We start from the raw sequence: 21,994 nt of genomic DNA, 5'->3' as shown, positions 1-21,994 counted from the left end.
AAAACGATCGTTATTTTTTCTATTCGACAATCAAACGATTTAGCTATGTACTAGTACTACAAGTTCAAAAAATGTAAGATAAATCGAAACACAATAATATCAAAATTAATTTTTGGAACATCGTTACATACAACCATTTTACATACATCAACTGAAAAAAGGTTAATTCACGTAAAATATTGAATTCAAATTGGACACAACTTTCAAATTGTAGTTATATTTTATTTTGAATCGAAAAACATTTTAACTTATATCAATTTAATGGTTGATGAACGGCAAATCAAAGGATCAACTTCAATCAACATTAATTATCTTTTTTTCTTTTAAAATGTGTTAATATTTATCAACCGTACAGCTACGTATTTTCATAAGATGTTTGTAATTCGGTAAATTACTCATGTATACTTCATTATTATATTACAACACAAAGTGACGATTTGATATTGTGAGTTCATGGAAATCTTAAATTTGTAGTTTTTACTGAATAAATTAACAGAAGACCATGTTTTGACGTTTCAAATATTTACTAAAATCATACTCCCGAGAGCTCCATTGATACTCCTTTGAATTTAAACACACATTGATGTCACTAATTATTATTTGTCTTAGCATAAAGTGTAATTTCGTAATTAATTTATGTCTTATTGGCCAAGAATTACGCCCCTTATATCAGTCGTATATAGACAGAAATATAATTATGAGTCCAATATCTGAATCGAGTGTTATACATTTTTTGATAAACATCTTTGCTACAATAAAAACTTCGCTTCGCTAGCAACCGGATATTGAAACGGTTGCTTTTATAGGATGTTACCTACAAATACTCATTTCGAACCCCGACTGAAGAAGCTTTGTTTAAAGCAAGACAATGTTGAATGACATATGCCTTAACTCTCATGACAATGCCACTTTTATAAACAACATCTTCTATAACATTACCACATACCATATCACGTCCACAATTGTTGAGTGTTGACTCTCATGAAGCATCATGAATTAGAGATGACAAGAAATATGTTATATTTTAGAGAACACATAACACATAAGTATACACATGATGACTATTATGAGAAAGCAGCATTTGTGGATGTCAATTCATTATACAAACCAAAAAGTCAGCAATTTTCATTTTGTAAGTTATCCTCAACAAAGAATAAAGAGTGTCAATGACGGTATAGTGGTAATTAAAGACATAATTAACATAGCATTTGTAGAAAACCGGGTGTATAGGTAACCAACATAAATGAAGGCAACAGTAGTATACCGCTGTTCAAAATTCATAAATCGATAGAGAAAAAATAAAAACTGAGGGATATGTATCAAATATAAGAGAACTACGACACAACAGATACAAAACACCGAAATATAACACACACAGAAGCGAATTATAATGTAACAATGGCCGTTATGGTTAAATATAAAAAGACAGTCAATGATCATTATGATGGCCAGAATTCATCTTATATTGTACACAGCAAAAAACAAAAGTCGGTAATAACATTTATAGAAGATTTATTATACAACTTTACATGAGTTTTTATGTTATTGAAATGTCAACTTAATTGATAAGATATATGTCCTATCCTTTGTCTTTTCTTTTACCTGTACGGAATTCAATGAAAAATATAAGTATCCAATCAGTTTACCATCTAGTATAATGTTGTTAATAAATAAAAGTGTCACTCTAACAGCTCCAGACATTTTCTGGGAAACAACTATCTTAATATCTGATAATTCTAATGTCAGTGTCTGTATATATGGTTGTCATGGAAACATCTAGAACACTGTAGGATTAAAGATCCCAAAAAACGATAGAAATTAAACTTCTAGAATACTGCAGAAGTTTGAATAACTGAGTCAACAAATAAAACCTTTGCAGAATAAATTTGTAGCATACAAGCAAAATACACTCAATCAAATTCAGATGTGTCATTTGACATGGGTGAAATAGAAATGATAACGTTAATGTGCTCATTTGAAGTTTGTTTTGGTGGTACTAAATGCTCCAAATAATGAGTTGGTGAGTAGCATTAACGACAATAGATGGAATTATTTTGTCTTGAAACTTCAAAAAAAAAAAAAACTAACCATCGTTAAGCATTAATTAAACTATGACTTTACTGATGCTATTGTTGAGTGAAGATGTGTCTTGTTTATCTCCGGAACTAATTGAAAGATCTTGCTATATATCTGTTTTATATGATTTTTCCTACGGGAAATAATAAATTTCTATACATGATTTTGAAAGAAAAGAACCGTTAGGATACATGTTTGTTGTGGGTAGACAGGATATCATTCAAACTGACCAATATTAGAGGGACACTATCCTTTTAGAGGCTAATGAAATTCAAAATACGTTAAGGGTGAACTAACATTATGAGAAAAAAAACTGTTGGTCTGAATTATGCTTCACGATTTTTTCTAAATTTGGTGGTCAAACGAATGAGCATTTTGATAGGTTTTATCCGTTGACTTCTTCAATAATATGAAAAAAACTTACGCAATATAAGTTTTCTGCAATAAAATGGAAAGTCATGTTTATTGTACATATTTTATTAACGAACAAAATAATTAGAACACTTGCTAGTCAAACAACACAAATGAGTACATTTATGACGATAAGCAATTTCTCGTTTGATTATCTGATATGAATTCAAAAATATTATACAAATAAGTCCTTCATTTTACGAATCAACCTTGAACAGAAAACGTGTGTCATCTGTCAGATAACGTCAGACTTGTGGAAGTGTGTTTTTGTTTTGAAAACATCGGAGATCTCAAATGGAGAACTTGTATGTACATTGCATATTAGCAGATAATGAATGCATAGCAGGAGTCATTAGCAGACAACTGCCTAATGACGGAGATAAAATATCAAAAAACTTGGAAAGTTAAATGACGTTTTTCAGACTGTTACCAAGGAGATATAAAATCAACAAAATATGAGGAGGATTATGCTGCGGTCAACGACGACAAAAAATATCTCAAATTATCATTATGTGCAGTTTTAATTTACGAGAGACGCGTTATTGACGCCAAATCAAGAGAGTTAAAAGGCCAAATACAGTATGTAAGTGAAGAGCATGAGTGTTCCACTTCGATCAATATTTGGTTGAATGATATGATGTGTCAATGTCTCGGCAGATTAGCGGACTTTTGTTTCCTTCTTCAAATATCAATACATAAGTCTGATCTGTAATTTTACTGATATTGTCTTTTACTTGATTGTCACACATAGACGGATTCTCAAAGCCTGATCAGCATGCAAAAAAGAGACGTTTACTATGGTTTACTCAATTTGAAGTGCTTGTGAATGTTGGTGTTTACTCTATCTTTACCTTTATTCTTTATTCGAAATGCGTTAAAGGGCTTGGTATTTTCATGAAAAGCTGAACGAGTAAACTACTGATGGAAGTCTGTAATAAGCATTGAACGCGTACAAATTTAAACTTTTATCTATCAGATAACAAAAAAATATATAAAACTAGAATTCACAGAATCAATGTTTATCAAGGAATCATAGAATCAATGTTAATAATAAAATAAACACAATATTGCTCATAGAACATATCAAAATGAAAAGTCATGTTTATTGTACATATTTTATTAACGAACAAAATAATTAGAACACTTGCTAGTCAAACAACACAAAGGAGATCATTTAGGACGATAAGCAATTTTTCCTTTGATAATCTGATATGAATTCAAAAATATTATACTAATAAGTCCTGCATTTTACGAATCAACCTTGAAAAGAAAACGTCATCTGTCAGATAACGTCAGACTTGTGGAAGTGTGTTGTTGTTTTGGAAACATCGGAGAACTCAAATCAAAAGAATATGTACATCGAGCTACTGAAGCAAAATGTCAAACATGTATCTGTTAAGACAATTGAAAATGTGGAAAAATTGTATGTACATTGCGTATTAGGAGATTAAGAATGCATAGTAGGAGTCATTAAAAATGTCAACACAATAAATTATTCTTATGCTGGATTTCATGCTACCATCTGAGTACTGTTCAAATTATGTTGTTTCTAAATTAACATAATTTAGTAGCAAACAACCGGCTAATGATCGAGATAAAATATCAAAAAAAAAAACTTTTCCTGGAAAGTTAGATGACGTTTTTCAGACTGTTACCAAGGAGTTATAAAATCAACAAAATATGAGGAGGATTGTGATGCGGTCGACAACACCCAAAAATATCTCAAATTATCATTATGTGCAGTTTTAATTTACAGGAAACGCGTCATTGACGCCAAATCAAGAGAGTTAAAAGGCCAAATACAGTATGTTAGTGAGGAGCATGCATGTTCCACTTCGATCAATATTTGGTTGAATGATATGATTTGTCAATGTCTCAGCATATTAGCGGACTTTTGTTTCCTTCTCCAAATATCAATACACAAGTCTGATCTGTAATTTACCTGATATTGTCTTTTACTTACGTTTTACGTTTACTAGGGTTTACTCAATCTGAAGTTCTTGTGAATGTTGGTGTTTACTCTATCTTTACCTTATTTTTTTATTCGAAATGTGTTAAAGGGCTTGATATTTTCATGAAAAGCTGAACGGGTAAACTACTGATGGAAGTGTGTAATAAACATTTAACACGTACATGAAAAAAGAAGCAAAAATGACACAAAACGTCAAACGTACTTGATTCTTAAGTGCTAAATTCAAATATTCATGACTGTGATAGTTGAAAGCAATGGGTGAAATTTTATAGAAATAAACATTGTGTATTATATTCATCTTTTCGATACCACGCTAGTTTTTTAATGCATGACTTGTTTTCAAAGCTATGGCGTTAACATGACGTTATCATTGTTATCTACATTGGAATAATCATATTTGTTGAATGGCATCTTCTGCGTTTTTACAACATGTACAGAACACCAATAAAGTCTTCATATTTAAACTTTTATCTGTCAGATAACAAAAATATATATAAAACTAGAATTCATAGAATCAATGTTTATCAAGGAATCATAAAATCAATGTTAATAATATGGGGACGAAGTCCCCTATTACAGTAGAAAATTCAATAAAAAAAAAAAAAAAAAAACGGGAAAATTTCCCGAATTTTTCATTGTACTAATGAACTCAAAATCGTTCAATTTTTTTTGTCGCGTTTTTGAATTTCCGGATCGGCGCAGAAATCTACTTCCGTTTCCGGTCTTGTTTACATGAGACTTTGAATAAAATGTATATTTATCAGTCTAAGAAAGGAACTAATACTAATTCATTTAAAAAAATATGTTTGTTATTAAAAAAACGTTACCTGATGACAGCGTTTCTTTGTTTACATTGAATATGACATCATAACTTAAATAACGTCACAACTAAAATCCCTAACAACAGAACCAAAATCGGAAACGTTACGGTATTTCCGTTTCTCTTTTTAACATTGTTGATTTAAAAAAAAAATCATAGACTTCGTCCCCATTCACAGGTAATTCCTGCCTCATATTAAAATAAACACAGTATTGCTCATAGAACATATCAAAATGAAAATGAAAGAAAACTGTCGTGAACATGATGAATAATCAGAATAGCTATGGCGCTTGTTTCCATAGAGATAAATCTACGTCAGGTATATCGTCACAAGGTATTCTCTTGTTCCTAGCAAAAACAAAAACATCCTTTTATAACAACTGAGACTACATTTTAACAAAGTACAAAACAGAAAAAGGAAATATATATAGCTCTGTTAATTATATGTATTGGCATATACTATATTGTTATTCTTTTACAAAATAGAAAATATTTGAAAAAGAATGCAAACCTGCTACTGTTCGTAAGGTTTATATAGATGTGACAAGGCAATGAATTGCATATCTTACTAATTTCTGCAAACAGGTAACATTGGCTTTTTTAATATTTATTGACCAATTAATAATTTTGTATACTATATTATGTTGTTTTTGTTGAACACAATGTGTGCCTTAGAGTATTATTTAAACTTTTAAAACCTAAGCAAAGTAAATTCAAAAATAATTAAAGCCGTATGGTGACATATAATTGAGTTTACTCGGTACGATAATTGTTTCACTGGTAATTGTACCAGGTCCCCTTATTTTCATATAAGTAATGTTAAATTCGCTCAACACGCTATGTCAATATAAATACATATTTGTTCATGTGTCTTATCTTAACTAAAGCTTGTAATTCGACAATTGTCCTTTGTTCATCACTGTCATATCTGCTGTAATTAATTGTAATATATATTAATGAGTCCCTTTGTGTCGTGTGAATAGTTAAACATTCTGTCATGCCAATGCCCCAAATAGCTTTCCATATGATATTAATGTTGCTTATTGTTAAAGGCCGATTGGTGAATAGTTATCTTTATCTATGTCATCCAGCTGTTGGTTGACTGATCTTTCATTGGCAAAGATACCATGCATTATATGTTTTTGTTGTATGACATATTTGTATGATACAGTTATAAACTGACTATATAACACAGACATAGACTCAAGTATTTTTTTAAGGAAGAAACTAAACATGATTTATGCTAGTTTGAGCGTTCGAATTCGTCTATATTTGTTTTTTCGACGAGATTTTGTTTTGGTAACAAAAGTTCGCAGTTTGTAACAAAATTGCAATATTTACTTACCTTTTTCTTTGTGGGAGGAGGAACATATTTTCCTGCATAGTATTAATACCAAGGTTACGGCAAAATATTTTGGATACACGTGTATTTTCTTTTATAGATCTTAGTTGCTCTGAAAAATAATTTACACTGTAAAATAAAAAGGTATATTTGTTTGATCTTTTTAAGGGAAATAAATCTGGTTTTGACCTCTTTTTTTAAACTATTTCTAAGAAAATGGTTCTTGATCATCGTTCTTCAGTATGAATTTGATAATGACAGTTTTATTAATGATGTCTTTTTTTCAACCAACAATCAATTACTAGTTATACCATTTACAATCACATGAGGACAGGTTCTGCCCTCGAAACTGGATAATTTGATAACGATTTTTTCTTGACAAGAAATGATCGCCTTTTCTGAAGTTGTTTTTTAACGTGAAACAATACATTAAAATTGCTTTGATGGCACAAATACTGTGCTACCTGTAATTAGGAAAAAGTGAGTTCTTATGAAACTGAAATATTTTAAAAGTTAAAAATAAATCAGGGTTCGAGTGTATATTGACCTAACACTGTTTAGTCTTAAACATGGATGTTGTATTGACGTGCGATCGGGAAACTTTCTTTGATACACCGAAGCGGTTAATTAACAAGATGTATTAACAAGTGTGGTGTAATATATCTGTATCAAGAATAACATATTGTGTCAATTACTGGCCGAGCACTAATGTTAATCAAAAATTGTCTAAGATACCAAGTACTAAATGGGTGTGGATTAATCAAGATCAATTTATAACAATTAAATCATAACAGTTCAGATTCTGAATAAACAATTGAGTTAGGGAGCATGAATCAACAAAGTTTTAACATGTGGTTATCTTTCTTTATACGAAATAACACAATTAAACACATGATTATAATGATATATAATTTTGAAATCGATCTGGTATTCTTATGTTTACAGTGTTATCATGCTTTTGTATTATTCAGAAAATATTTTCATGGTTTAAATTGTTTTAAGATTGTTAATTCACCGATGCTTTATTTGAATTGTATAATTTTCTTTTTTCTTTTTTTCTGAAGTATTTCGTGTCACTAATATACTGTCAAGTCAAAATGTATAAAGCAATGTTTGTATCTGTATATTTGACGATTTTCTTAAACCTTGATATGTAACCATGATATTAATAACAATACTTTATTTCATTGAAATATAATTTGAATTTTAGCTCTTTTTCCTCTAAAAGAAAAGAAGGAAAGAAAATATGTAGGATTGTTTTTTTTTTTTACTTTCTTCGTAACAGAGGGACAAAAGATAACAGAGAGACAGTCAACTTACCAGAGGAATTTAAAATTAAAATAAAAAAATTAACTGACAATGCCATGGCTAGAAAAGAAAAATATGAACAGGTAAACAATAGTACACCAGACACAACATAGAATACTTGAAACTAAGTAGTACGAACTCAGACGCTCCAGAAGGGTAAGCAGATCGTGTTCCACCTGTGGCACCCGTCGTGTTGCTCATTTTATGACAAACATGGTAAATAGTCAAATTTGGTAGGTCACTTGCGTGAAATGGAATTGAAAACAAATAACTATGTATGATATTTGTTACTTTGTTCTTATTAAGAATAGACAATATATAACGTTCGTTCTGTTTACCTTTCGTAAATGAAAATTCCTCGTCTGGTCGTTCGTACCAAAACCTGTCGCCACGTTTGATTCGTTGATATTGCATTCCCAACAAACACTGGAACGTAGGTCCAACATTGAATTTTGGGTCTTCTTCTAACATAGCACCCACAAATAAATCTACATCATCGGGATCCCTGAAAACAAAGGGGGTAAATGTACTACAGAAGTGTACAATGTGTAGTATTATAACCTGTATACCGAATATAGGAATAGAATTAGTATCATAAGTTCACCTGATTTTGAAACTTGGTAATGATAAAGTTATGATTTCTTTCATTATAATTTTAGCAAATATGGGAATGAAGGTTTCTATAAAACGATCTCCAATATTATTTGTGTTTTGATGAATTGTCTATAATTACCAATAAATCATTCGCTTCACATTCATACAGCAATAAACAAAATCAAAGAGCAATTGCGGTTAACACTAAAAGAACAACGTCAAAAGAAAAGAAAAAGCTATAAATAATCGAACAACAACAAAAAAGAGTAAAGGGGGTTATCACCGTTAATGCTTACTCATATAATTCTTCAAGTGCCTTTCCAAAATTTCCAAATTCCTTGAATGATTTCATAGGTTTAAGGTCACATAGTTCCCGCCATGTGTTGTATCCGGACACTCCATGTTCCCGCCCTCTCTGTATGTTTCTGGCGACAATATCAGATCCTGGTGCTTCAGGTAAACGAAATAATTTGTTGCGCATCCCATCGACTATGAAGCTAAAATGAAATACTAATTAATTAAGAATAGACATACGATTATATTGAATAAAGTTTGGTGATATTTACTTTCAATATCAACATTATCGATAGCATAAACGGTACTATTTTTCTTCACCAAAGGTATGCGTTCAATACCTCTTGCAATGATATGATTCCTTCTAGTTTTTCCGCTTTTCCTTTAAGTTTGTTTGAATAATTACGACTTTTCAAGAAAAACACGTCTTTCAAATATTTGACAGCGACCATCTCAAACAGAACTTTGGTTGTCGAACTGTGTATTTAGAATAGTATGACATTGGTATGACTATAATTGAGTTACTGGATGGACTATTCGGATATTGTTTGAATATGGTTTACTGATACATGTGCTATTGACTTTTGAAATAATTTCAAGTTAAAAGAATTATCGCCCCCTAACAGAAATAATATCAACATGGATTTCACCCTATTAATCTTTATGATTATTTTGGCACTTCGTAAAATTTTGCAGAATATATCTTTGTCTCAGATGTGGAAATACTCGATATGAGTAAAGTTGCATTATGTCTAGAACAACAGACAAAATGTCACATATCATTTCATTGCATACAATGTAATAAACATCACTGGAAGTTAATCAATACAATGTTCCCTATATAAATATATATAGATAAACGAGAAACGAGAAACGAGAACCAACACTCATTAACCACATCAACAAAAGCCGACCACAGTACAACAGGCTTCAGACTTTCCCCCTATTATGACTTACTTATCAATCATGTTACTGGCCGAACATGCTAAATGTCTTCCAATAAAAGGAACATTGACTCCACCATTCTCCTGAGTAAGTCGAGGACTTTCAAAGATATCCTCCAATTTATTGACTGTCACTGTTTTGCAGTTTTCGTCGGCAAAGTTCTGTTCGTTTGTTAGTTGGGAATGACCAAAACGATGTGCAGCAACGTTGACCGAATCTAGAATTTGTGGATTAACATCATCGTCATATTGGTCATCAAACACATCGTCGTCAACATCTTCCGAAAATAATTCAAATTTCTCCATTGTAGATTTACCAATAATAAGAGGTAAAAAGTCATTGTATGTGATATGCTGAAACATAGCTATAACTATCTTCCGGGCTTCCTGAAAAACAGTGTCATCGTTCCAATGCGGGTTCAGTGTGCGCAGTTCTGAAGCAATGCGGTTATGTTCCCTATGCCAAACTAAATGCTGAACACTAAGCATCGGTACATCCGATACTCGATTGTCGCCTACAAAATGAAACAAGTGATACGTAAATGTTGAAGATTAAATACAAAATTGAAACATCCAATGTCGATATCATGTGTGTACAGCATGTCAACAGGCTGTAAAGGGTATAACAGGCACGATAATGGAGAACTAATTATTGTAACTTAAGAAAAGAAGCAAACATATCACTGACAATAAATTACCATTGGAGCTCTAGGTTGAGATGCCACAGTGATTACATTCTTTATATTGTGGATTTTAAAAACATTGTGTACTAAAAACTCTATATTGCAGTTGGAAATCGAAGGTCGTGTTAAGTATAGTTAAAATAAAAAAATTGGTAAATTTACATGAAATAGAAATAAAACGACTTGGAAAGCAAAAACGACATCACACAGACAAAATAAAATAAGAGTAAGAAGCATTTGAATTAACTATACAATTTTCCAGGCGCTAGATATCTTTTCTTTTAGTTTAACTAGAAACATGATTATACAAGGGATACATTTACATTTCCTGCAGCTAATTAGTCTTTGTTTATTCACTCTATAATAGCTACATAGAAATATAGAATGTTGGAATAGCGCTATACGTATTGATACATTAACCGATTGCCTAAAAGAGGTAACAGTTCCACGAACATTTTCAATTAATACAATATGTAGTCTTGTGGGGTAAAATATTATTGCTTGCATAATAAACACCGATAAAAAACTGATGACATGTTGATGTCCGAGTGAACGTTTTTTATTTTTTTCTGGACGGTTGACTTAATCAAACTATCAACCTGTATACTTTGATTAAGTCACACATAACACGTTAAAGATTTGCTATCAATATATTTGCAAAATAGAAATCCATTATGGTAGGAAGAATAACTGACATCGTTCTTTACTGGAGACATGTATTTTAAATGTGAGAGCTTGAACTGAATGTTATTTCAAATTTCAGGCCTCCCATTTTACTTATTTGGAATTTTGTTTGTCATCACATACTATGTTTAGATCGTTTTGAATATGCAAACAATGATATTTGTAATTGACTTAACGTAGGTAACTTATTTGTATGTATATATACTTAAATATACAAAAGAATACTTTCGACTTATTACCGGGTGTGTACTACCATTAGAAACACGACGGAAACGGAATGTGGATCAATATCTAATAACCCTTTCAGATTCCTAAAAAAAAACATTTTTATCATCGGGTTCGTGTAGCTCAGTCTGTAGTTTTCCTGTATTATCTTTTTAGTAATGGTATTGTTTTTTGACTGTTTTTTTTAAGCCATGTTGTTTTCAGTTAATTTTTTACTTATGAGGTTGAATGTTTCTTTGCTATCTTTTGTCTGTTTATCAAAAATAATTAATACCTGCGACAGGACATCTGCTAGGTGTAACTGGTTTAAAGCATGAGTTTACTCCAGCAGGTGAGGGTAAAAGATTGTCATCGGTTTTCAACAAATCTGCAAAAAACAATCAAATAACGTTTAGTGTTTACTTTGTAATTTCAACATTTGTGTATTTGGATTAATAAAACTATTTTTTTTTGTAGTGAGATGTAAACATACGTTATCAAACAAAACAAATGAACCTTAGTCTTAAAAATATAATATGTTTGGTGTTTTTCGCTTTTTTTTCCTTCAATGGTTGTTATTGACCTCTTAAAACATTGTATACTTTGATCTTTAAAAGATAATTTTATTTTATTTATGGTGTGATAATTATATTGTGCACTTGATGTTAACTGCAGCCAACAAAGACAACAGACTAAAGTAAACAAAATCCCACAGAGTATCATCTTGAACAGGCATTAAACAAAATATCGCTGCTTATTCAGTTTAGTATATCTTTTGCACATTACGTAAACATTAAATTAAAAACTTAATAACTTATAGTAAACAAAAATTCTAAAAAAATAAGCAAAAATACTCACAGCTATCAGGCACCCGCAAAATCTTGATCAATTCTGGAGTACTGCCATAAACAACACTGGCATCAACGAAGGCTGTTGCGAGGTTAACTTGTTGTCTAACTGTAATATTAATAAACTTCATACATTAAACAAAATACACATACTTTAAATAATATTCTAATAATAAAATAATAAATAAGACAGAACCTAAATCGTCGTAGAAGTTACAATTAATTGTAACATAAATACTTCAATAAAACAAATGATGTCTTGATATTGAGCTGCAGTTCTCAACAAAATGTTTGCCCAGTGTGGTAAGTCAATATACATGTCAAATTATTTAGAAAACCTCAGATTGGAAAGTGTCTGACTTTTGACAGAAAATTGTATTCTTAACAAGGACATTATGCAACTGTTGTATTTGACTACTGCAAAAAAAAATTGTATGCTTTAAATGACATTCGGAATGATAATCAGTTTCTAAAAAAGTTATGTTTATTTTTTATTTTATGCAATTAATTAGAATTGGCCTAACAAGATTGTAAAGCTAAGAAACAATAGTTTATCGTAGGAATTTATATTCATATTGGGCCATTATCACTAAAAAGGGGGATTTTTTTTTTTAGATAAAACAAGTTTTAATTTTAACAATTAACATACCTCCGTTTTTGTCTATTTGTCCTTTTGATCTTACAAAGTTAATACATCCTGGTGGCAAATCCTTATCATTCTCGGGGATTTCAAGTGGAAAGCAAAAGTCACGACTGTAAAGAAAACTTATTTTAAATACGTTTTTTTTAATTTCTTAATCCTGACTATAACATACATGAAAGATCAAAACTTACTGACGACTTCTGTAAAACCAGTATCTCAAATTTTATTTTGTGAGTGCATCATATTTTATCATAGAAAAACAGTGATGACGGTAAAAAGGGCAAGGTAATTTTCATAGTATAAAGTCTTTGTTTAATGTTAAGTTAAAGTTAACGTTGACAATGTCGCCATAGCATGGAATACTCATAACGATTATTTATGATCATTGAATAGTAATAATATGATACATTCCATAAAAATAACATGAAATCCCTTAGCATAAGTTCATCTCGTAATCAAACACATGAACAACACTTATAGTTCCAAATGTTGAGCAGAAACTTTTAACTCTTTTGGAGCAAATAAGTTCACCCCTTCTTCATCGTTGGGTTCGTGTTACTCATTCTAGTTTTCTATAGTTTTATGGGTATTGTCTTGTCTACGTTTTATTGTTTGCCATGACGTTGTTAGTTTTTCTTCGAAATGCGAGTTTTGACTGTCCACTTGATACCTTCTGACTCTTTTTTTCCGATATATTTTTTTTGGTTAAATAATGCTTAACTAGAATTTTCAATTGATTTTCAAAATGTGATTAATAGACATAAAAAAAGTTGTCGATATATTCTACACGTGCTTTAAGTACGTACTTATTTCTGTTTTGGTTTTCACAGCAGTTGTTTTCAGAAAATGCTTCAAAATAAAAATAACATTAACTTTAAATACTATCTGTGATATGACATTCAGAGTTGCACATGTTATTCAGTAACATACCAAGATGAGAGAGGATTGACAAATCCAGCTACGGTTTTTATTTGTCCCACCCCAAGCCTGTCAAATACGTCATGACCGTCTTTCTTTAACTGGTCGTCACGATTTATTCATTTTTCTTATTCATTTTTTATGACTTTGATGTATGCGTCTGTTACTAACAGGGTATACATTTTTATGACTTTGATCATTGCGTTTATTACTAACAGACAACATAAGCAATACTGTGTAAAAGTCCATCGTTTTTGGTTGGATGAATAATTTCTCAGTCAAAGAATTGGCAAGTATTCTACCTCTCTAGTTTGTAACTTTTACATAGCCATTTGAAAAAAAAATAAATGTGTATTATAATTATTAAGTTGCAAATGTGGCATTCAAATATGTTTTCGTCTGTCCAATACCTTTAAAAAAAACTTACGGTACCATTGTGAAATGATTCTGATAAAAGCCAAGTTAAAAATAACTATTTCATGTATTTCAAATGTATAAACAAACCATTATTTTCGACGGGTTAAATAGTTTGCAGTGATGTCTTGCCATGCTTTGTTTGGACTTGTTTGTTTGCTTTTTGGCCTTGAATGTGTGTCCCTAATATCTTATTAACTGTGCATTTGTTTTTTAGGTATCGCAGATCAAATGTATTCGTTCATAGTGTGTTAATTTACGTTTTGTGATTCAGTTAAGCCTTCCAATTGATATTTTATCGTGTGGTTTTCTATGTTATGATGTTATGCTATTGTTTCGGAAAAGGGAGAAGGTATCATTAACACGTTTAATCCCGCTGCAAAATATTTGCACCTGTCCTAAGTCAGGAATCTGATGTACAGTAGTTGTCGTTTGTTTCTGTAATTTATACGTGTTTCTCGTTTCTCGTTTTTATTATAGATTAGACCGTTGGTTTATCCGTTTGAATGGTTTTACACTAGTAATTGTGGGACCCTTTATAGCTTTTTGTTTGATGTGAGCCAAGACTCCGTGTTGAATGCCGTACAAATTTTATAAATTGTTGTTTGTATGGAGAGTTGTTTCACTGACACTCACACCACATTTTCCTATATCCATGTTCTGTAAAATTGGCGATATTTCAAGACGGAATAATTATTATTTAGTTCTTACATGGTATCTCAGTTTGAAAGACATCGTGAGCTAGTAGTTGAGCGTGTGAGACAACCTGGGCAGACCTGGTTTTATCACTCTGTTTAGGTGGTCCTAAATCTTCGTCCATTATTGCTTTGGATATTAAACGAGCGTTTGGTAATTCGTCACCATTTTGTGCAACTCTGGGTAATCCTTTTCCTACAAATTTGTACAAATGTACAAAATGATTGTTTAAATGTACTTAAGTCCTATATTTAGTCAGGTGTGAGTTACGCTTTTAAAAATGGTAAGAGTTGTACATATAATTAACAGAGTTTACCAAATATTCTTTATAAGGTAAACTTGGAAATTATATCGGTAATTACTTAAATTTAAAACTACTTTATATGATTTCTATGCTAGAATTTAGAATAAGAAAAAACTCAATAAACTGAAAACGGGATAACATAACTGTATTTATGACAAATGGAATGTTCAAAACATCAGAATGATAAAGTTTGATTTAAATTGCTGAGAAGCAGAAAAAGTTTTGTGTCCTTTACAACTTATTGTTGAATGATTTTGTAGTTCATATATCGAATACTATATTAAAAAATAGATCTTGTCAAATTGATTTCGGTGTAGGAGAAATGTAATTTAATCGAACATATTCCGAAGCACTGACGTCATTACTTTGTTGATATACTAAATTAATGTCAACAACATATCCGTATGAATTTAGTATTGATACTCAACATTTATGTATGCTGATGTGACGACTCTTCATCACTTTGTGAAATATATACAGAATTTGCCTGATAATTAAGGAATTTGGAAAGAAAATAAGTCCGTGGCCAAACAGTGACACAAATACTTTAAAAAAGATAAACAATAATGTTCTTACCATCTGAATAATCAAATATATAGTTTCCATCTTCATTTACAAATCTCTCAAACAAAGTATTAGCTTTCCCGAATCCTGGATGTTCAAGGTTGTTACAAGATCCATCAAATGTTCTGTATTTAGCATCCTCATCACAAGCTTTGTTTAAACAAGTAATTAAACAAAAATAATTATAAGATGAAACTGACTTTCATCCTTATCATTTGCGTATTGAGAAGGCGTTCATTGAATTTTTCCGATCAGAAAAAAAGGTGAACGAACGGCATTTATTAGTATTTTATTTGGATTTTGAAAATATAACGTGGACTCATTTGTCATGTGTGTTATTTGTGTATTATGATGTTTGGTATTGTAAATGTATGTCTAGCAGCAATATAAAAAATAGTATATAATTATGAGGCACCACAAAAAAACCGGTTATTAACGAATTTTGCTTAACAGATCACAAACAGGACAAATGACAGCATTGAAAATAGCCTATAAATACACAGTTAACCGCACGAATGTATCTCATAGTTTTCTTCGTTATAACATATCGCTTCCTTTTCATAAATTCAGAAAAGCGTTTGGGACGATCGTAATCAATGCACTTTTATTTTTACATGAAAACATCTCTATTATGTTTAATATTTTGTATACTACGAAATAAATTTGATAATATGTGTTTAATTTTCATACAATAAAAAAAAATCTTATATATTATTTTAATCAGTTTTCAAAATGTCTATGAAATGTACACTGAATTCAAAGCTTATTAATTTCGTCATACAACATATTGTGAACTGGAGATAACTCGACATAAAAAAAAGTCATGTGATTTTCATCATATTTCCGTGCATTTAAGGTGGTACCCAACACCTTGACTAAAAATAATTTGGCTCGTTTAATTTTCATAAAATTTTGTCAAAGTATTTACTTTGACTCTTTGACTAAAATATCAAAATTTCAAAAAATTTGAACCAACCATTTTGTCAGAAAAATACACTGGTTACATAGCAGTTTGACAAACACTAATTTTGATCATTGAGAAACTTAATATTTCTTTAACAATGCAACGTAATTAGAACGTTAAGCTGATTTTACAGAGTTATCTCCCTGTAGTGTTAGGTACCACCTTAAACTATACTTACACATGTTGCCTCGCACGCTAGAACAACTATTTGAATATTCATGGTGTATCGGGTAAATGCATAACAACTAATAACATTTATATATACGCCTAGACATTGTCATTTGTTTTAAATATTTATAGTGTTGTTTTATGTTTTATATTTTCTACAACTCAGACCTCTAACCTAATAACCGTCAATTTGAAACCAAGTAATAGTTTGCATGTCCATATGAAAAGGGTTAGGTTAATAACATGTTACACATTAATTCTAATTTATATTTAAAACAAGGCCAAACTTCAAAAAAGTCTTACAACTAGACCAGGATGAACCCAAAAAAAAATGTTTGCAAAGTCACGTCTACTAGAGCATGAAGAAGAACAATCGAATATAAAACCATAAAAGTGCAGTTTTATCTAAAAATAAACAACTACCAAAGTTATATACGTTCTGTATTTCTTAAGGTATTTGCAGCACGTGAAAGATGTACAGGTGTTACATATCTTTAATAAGGAAGTGATAAAACTGTCTTGAAACACAATTTATTTTGAAGTACATATCACTTGAAAAACAATCGAATGAACTGAGACTGTCACTTTTATTGTTTTATTGACTGCTGGTATTCCTGGTTGAAATAAGTCTAAGTGGCTTTGAACAATGTTATTCTAAGTCTAACAGCTTTTTATTAACTTGTATTAGTATACTACATCCTAATTGTACTGAGTTAATTGCCCATTAAACATGAAAACACGTGGTTTTTATAATTTGCAATTTTATGAAATTAGAATAATATGAATTTGAATATCACTTTGATATCTTAAAAACATCGTAAGGAACCAGTATTGTTTGTTCGATTTTTTTATTTTTACACGTATTTCTTTCTGATAATAGCTATACTCACGAAAGCATTTTTTGGCAAAACCTATCAAGAAAAATGTTCCGCTTTTCTAGGGTCACCCTGCACATGCCTTACAAGGACAAAAAATGAATTTAACAGCGAATAATTTGCTCCGTCATTCAATGTTAACCCCAACGTGAAAATCAGTAAATCAGCACATATCTATTTCATAACTAATTTTTAGACTTTTTTCTATGAAATTATTAACTATAGATGTCAACGTTTTAGAATGTCATCAACATATTTAAAAGGTATATCGGTTAGTCCTCCAAAAATTGCTAATACATACTAATTGATTCAATTATATCGTTTATATTTGTTATTACTATACCAAAAGGATCCGCGCACGTTCAGCCTTGTAGGGATGTTTGATCAGAACAGATTTTAAATGCACGAGAAAAAATATTAAAACCTTATATTTTTTTATTTTAGAATAATAAAACACCTATTTAACTTTTATTTCTTTGAAATAAAATGAAGAGGTTTTAATGAATTTAAACAAGCAATCTGGAAAACCTGTACTATAGTACTATTTTGAGCACACAGTTATATTACATAATCAGACATATTTCTTCAAGTATAAAAATGTATATCGTAATGATATTTTCATCGTCGATACCAGAAAAGTATTTGTTACCAACAGTAAATACGAGGAAATGGGTTTATCAATCAAGTCATTGATTACGATGATGCGTGGCTGCTTTGTGTCTGGTGAGCAATTAATAAGCAAATTCAGGACTGAAACATGTTGATGTTTTATGAATATTCACCCTGTAATGTACTAGACTGATACGCCAGGCTGTACTTTAACATGATAGTTCTCAAAGAAAAAATCCTTAGGAAGACAAACGTGTTACATCTTACGCGAACACATTACTTTGACACCTAGCCGACCAGTCTTTGATCTTACCCCTTAATGCCGCATGCTTATCGGAGAAGCAAGAAATACCAATTCGCAAGTCTTTTGTTTGAACCAGCCGCGAATCGATTACATAATCTCTACTAGTAGGGCGAACGCGCTACCACGATACCATCGATGAAGTACCAATGCAATGTATAATCATAGCACTAAAATTTACAAGTTATGTACGTCGTTTTAGTCATTTGTCATTAATATTACCTCCAGTAAATTTAGTAAACTAATGTTTAATGAGTATCTATTCTTAAAGACAGAGATTATGTGTTTCTGTAGGGTCACAAAGTGTTTCAATTACGTTTGTCTTTTAAAATTTGAATTCATTTAGTTGTTCATGTGGTTTTCATGTCAAGTATAAAATATGAGAGACGTACGTCAATGTTTCTGCTTTTTAGCTAGCATGCTATATATGGCATGATGTTTGTTTTTAAAACTTTCACATCCCCGTCATTCAAAGTTTCATGTCGCATTTAAAATCATAGCAAATAGGCTTTTGGAATTACGAAGGTAGGTCATCGATGAAAATGGGCACACATAGAGAGATAACACAATCGTTTAAGATTACAAGTCAGCAAACTTGTATTCCTAGCATTATGAATGAATCACTACTATTTGACTTCATATTCAAACGATCATTTTGTTAAATGTACACGTACTTTGAAAGCAACCTGTGTACATTTAGACGTGAAACTATATAAAGAATTACAGGTATCTACTGTTATAAAAAAAAACATTTCCCTTCACTTGTGATATCATTGATATAAAATGTATTCGAAAACAATTACTCGAGTATGAAATACCATATAAATGTTATGTCTATCGTTATATCCGACGATATAATCTAATGATTTCAGCGTTTTTGCATTCAACTTAACTGGGATAAGTGTATGTCATTCAAGATGCGCGAGATAAAAAAACGATATCATAGTAATATCATTGGTAAACCTGATAATATAGAAGTACACGTAGTGAAACACGTCTGCTTTCAATTGCAGACAATATTCATTTCAATTTTTTTTTAACAGAAGGCGCATTCTTTCTTCTTCTTAAATGGTAGGTATTCCATTTTTTTTGTATCGTGACTTGTTAGTTCATTTCTTAATATACATCAAACATACATCTTGAACATAATTTATTATAGTAACAACATACTAGTAAACAATCCAAATTGTTCTGCACCAGATGAAATCATTGTGTATTCAGAGATGCTCGAGGTAAAACTATTTTAAAATTCAAAGCGTATTAAACGGAAACCAAATAAAGGAAAAAAGTATAACCAAATTCGGACACGGAATCAGAGCTTTGCATGAGGCAGATGCATTTCTTAATTTAAGATAGTTTAAAATTTTGTAGCAAATTCCAATTACACAAAATCCGTATTTTCATGCCAGTGCACTGGCTACTGGGTTGGTGATAAGAAATTAGGGTATATGATTGTTACCATTTCGCTGTTCAAACTATATATGCGTTCTACCGGTATACGATAAATATATTAAAAGTGTACTACAAAAAATACCGCTATCATCTCAATGGCCTCAGAAAACATAACATTAATTTATAGACAAATAAAGAAAACAGTAGTATACTGCTGATTAAAATTCATAAATCGATTGATAAAAAAAAAATCCGGGTTACAAACTGCAACTGAGGGAAACACATCAGATGTAAGAGGAGAACTACTACACAACAGAAACACAGCATTAAAATGTAACACACACAGACACGAACTATACTATAACAATGGCAATTTTACTGACTTGGTACAGGACAATTCAAGAAAAAAAGATGCGATGAACCTGGTGTTGTAGCATGCCAAACCTGCCGCTTTTATGGCAATGTTAAATATAACTTTAAAAAGACAGCACGACATGACAGGACTGAAGTACAAATAGATGGGAGAACATATAGGACAAAGAAACACATGAATAATAGCTAACAAAGGGAACCAGGTTTTAAAATTTAATACACCAGACTCGCGTTTCGTCCCCACAAGATTTACCAGTGACCCTCAAATGAAAAAAGTTCGACAGCAAAAAGAAGAACAGAGTTGAAGAGCATTGAGGGCCAAAAGTTACAAAAAGGTGTGCCTAAACTCGTAAAAAACAACAAAGGAAGAAGAAACAACCCTTTTTTGTTGCAGAGTTGTCTTTTTCACAATTCATATACCAGTAAGTAAAAACAATTGAAACCTTTAATCTCAATCAATGAAAATAAGAAAATATTAGAACCGTTATAATATATCTAAATTGAATTTGTCCAACAAAATAAACCACTTACCTATAACTTAACTATAGCTGTTTTAAATAACATACCTTGAGAATCTGCCCTTTGCAAAATACAAACTATGCCGAAGACCAGACTGAATGGAGACTTCATTGCTGAATATTTGCATAAATGTTTTCTTCCAAATGCAAACTGATAGAAAGAGTTTTGCTATTTATACATGTTATACATGTAGGTTATATATTTTTCCCTACTTTGATGAAAGCCACCCCTTTGTGTTGACCAATCAGTGGAGTTATTTACACTTCCCTGACGACAAGAACTACTTATCAAATAGACACATCTTTTTTTTTTTTTTTTTTTTTTTTTGTTAAGTATTCAAGTCAGCAATCTTTGTTTACCTGGTGCATATGCAATATATTTACCTTAATATTACATGTATTTATTTTAAATGACGACATAGTCGGGTATTTGTGTATATTTGGGTATACCTTCATGTAACATCTATGCCACATCAATCAAAATATAATTACGGATTAAAAAGGGTATTTTGTTTGTATAAAGAAAAAAAAACGATGTTGCCAAAAAATCTTCTAACGACATTTCTGACGTTTGTTCAGTAAATATATATCGGATACAATAATAATATACGGTTATATATAAATGAAAACCCATATACGATCTGTAGGTCCAATTAAAATCTCATTTTGATATTAAGGTATAATTGCAGATCGAAAAGGGAATTTTATTACTTCTAACAAAACATTACACGGTGTTGCAAAAATAATTACATTTTTATTGTTTGTATATCAAACAAAACACCATAAAATATTATGCATTACATTTTTTCAGTTGTACCATTCTTGTATATTATTATTTAAATAGCGTTAAATAGACTACTCATTGAATGCCCCATTTTGTTATAAGATTCTACATGATTTCGAAAATTGACGATCTTTGAATTGCAATTGTTTATAAGTGATTGTTCCTGATGAAAATTTACTCTCGAAAATAACTCTTCTGACATACATTATAAATCTTTTGTTATACATTTTTTTTTTCGTTAATAAATCTATATGTATCTCAAATTATACCCGTGTCTTTGTTAGTTACGAAA

General features: G+C 30.8%; 1 protein-coding gene across 1 annotated transcript; it reads right to left on the bottom strand.

The window, feature by feature from the left end:
* Positions 1 to 4,723: 4,723 nt before the first annotated feature.
* On the bottom strand, positions 4,724 to 21,118 carry LOC143058693 (myeloperoxidase-like). Its single transcript, XM_076232152.1, has 12 exons — positions 20,967 to 21,118; positions 15,732 to 15,869; positions 14,867 to 15,046; positions 13,630 to 13,672; positions 12,830 to 12,933; positions 12,191 to 12,289; positions 11,628 to 11,720; positions 9,775 to 10,276; positions 8,820 to 9,020; positions 8,268 to 8,434; positions 6,625 to 6,733; positions 4,724 to 5,627 (listed from the first exon to the last, which is right to left on the bottom strand). Exons 1-12 carry the CDS (start codon positions 21,028 to 21,030, stop codon positions 5,561 to 5,563), a joined length of 1,767 nt encoding a protein of 588 aa, XP_076088267.1. The 5' UTR covers positions 21,031 to 21,118; the 3' UTR covers positions 4,724 to 5,560.
* Positions 21,119 to 21,994: the final 876 nt, after the last annotated feature.

This window comes from Mytilus galloprovincialis, chromosome 14 (genome assembly GCF_965363235.1).
Source record: "Mytilus galloprovincialis chromosome 14, xbMytGall1.hap1.1, whole genome shotgun sequence".
In the NCBI taxonomy this organism is placed as follows: domain Eukaryota; kingdom Metazoa; phylum Mollusca; class Bivalvia; order Mytilida; family Mytilidae; genus Mytilus; species Mytilus galloprovincialis.
This window is presented reverse-complemented; position numbering and strand designations above follow the sequence as displayed.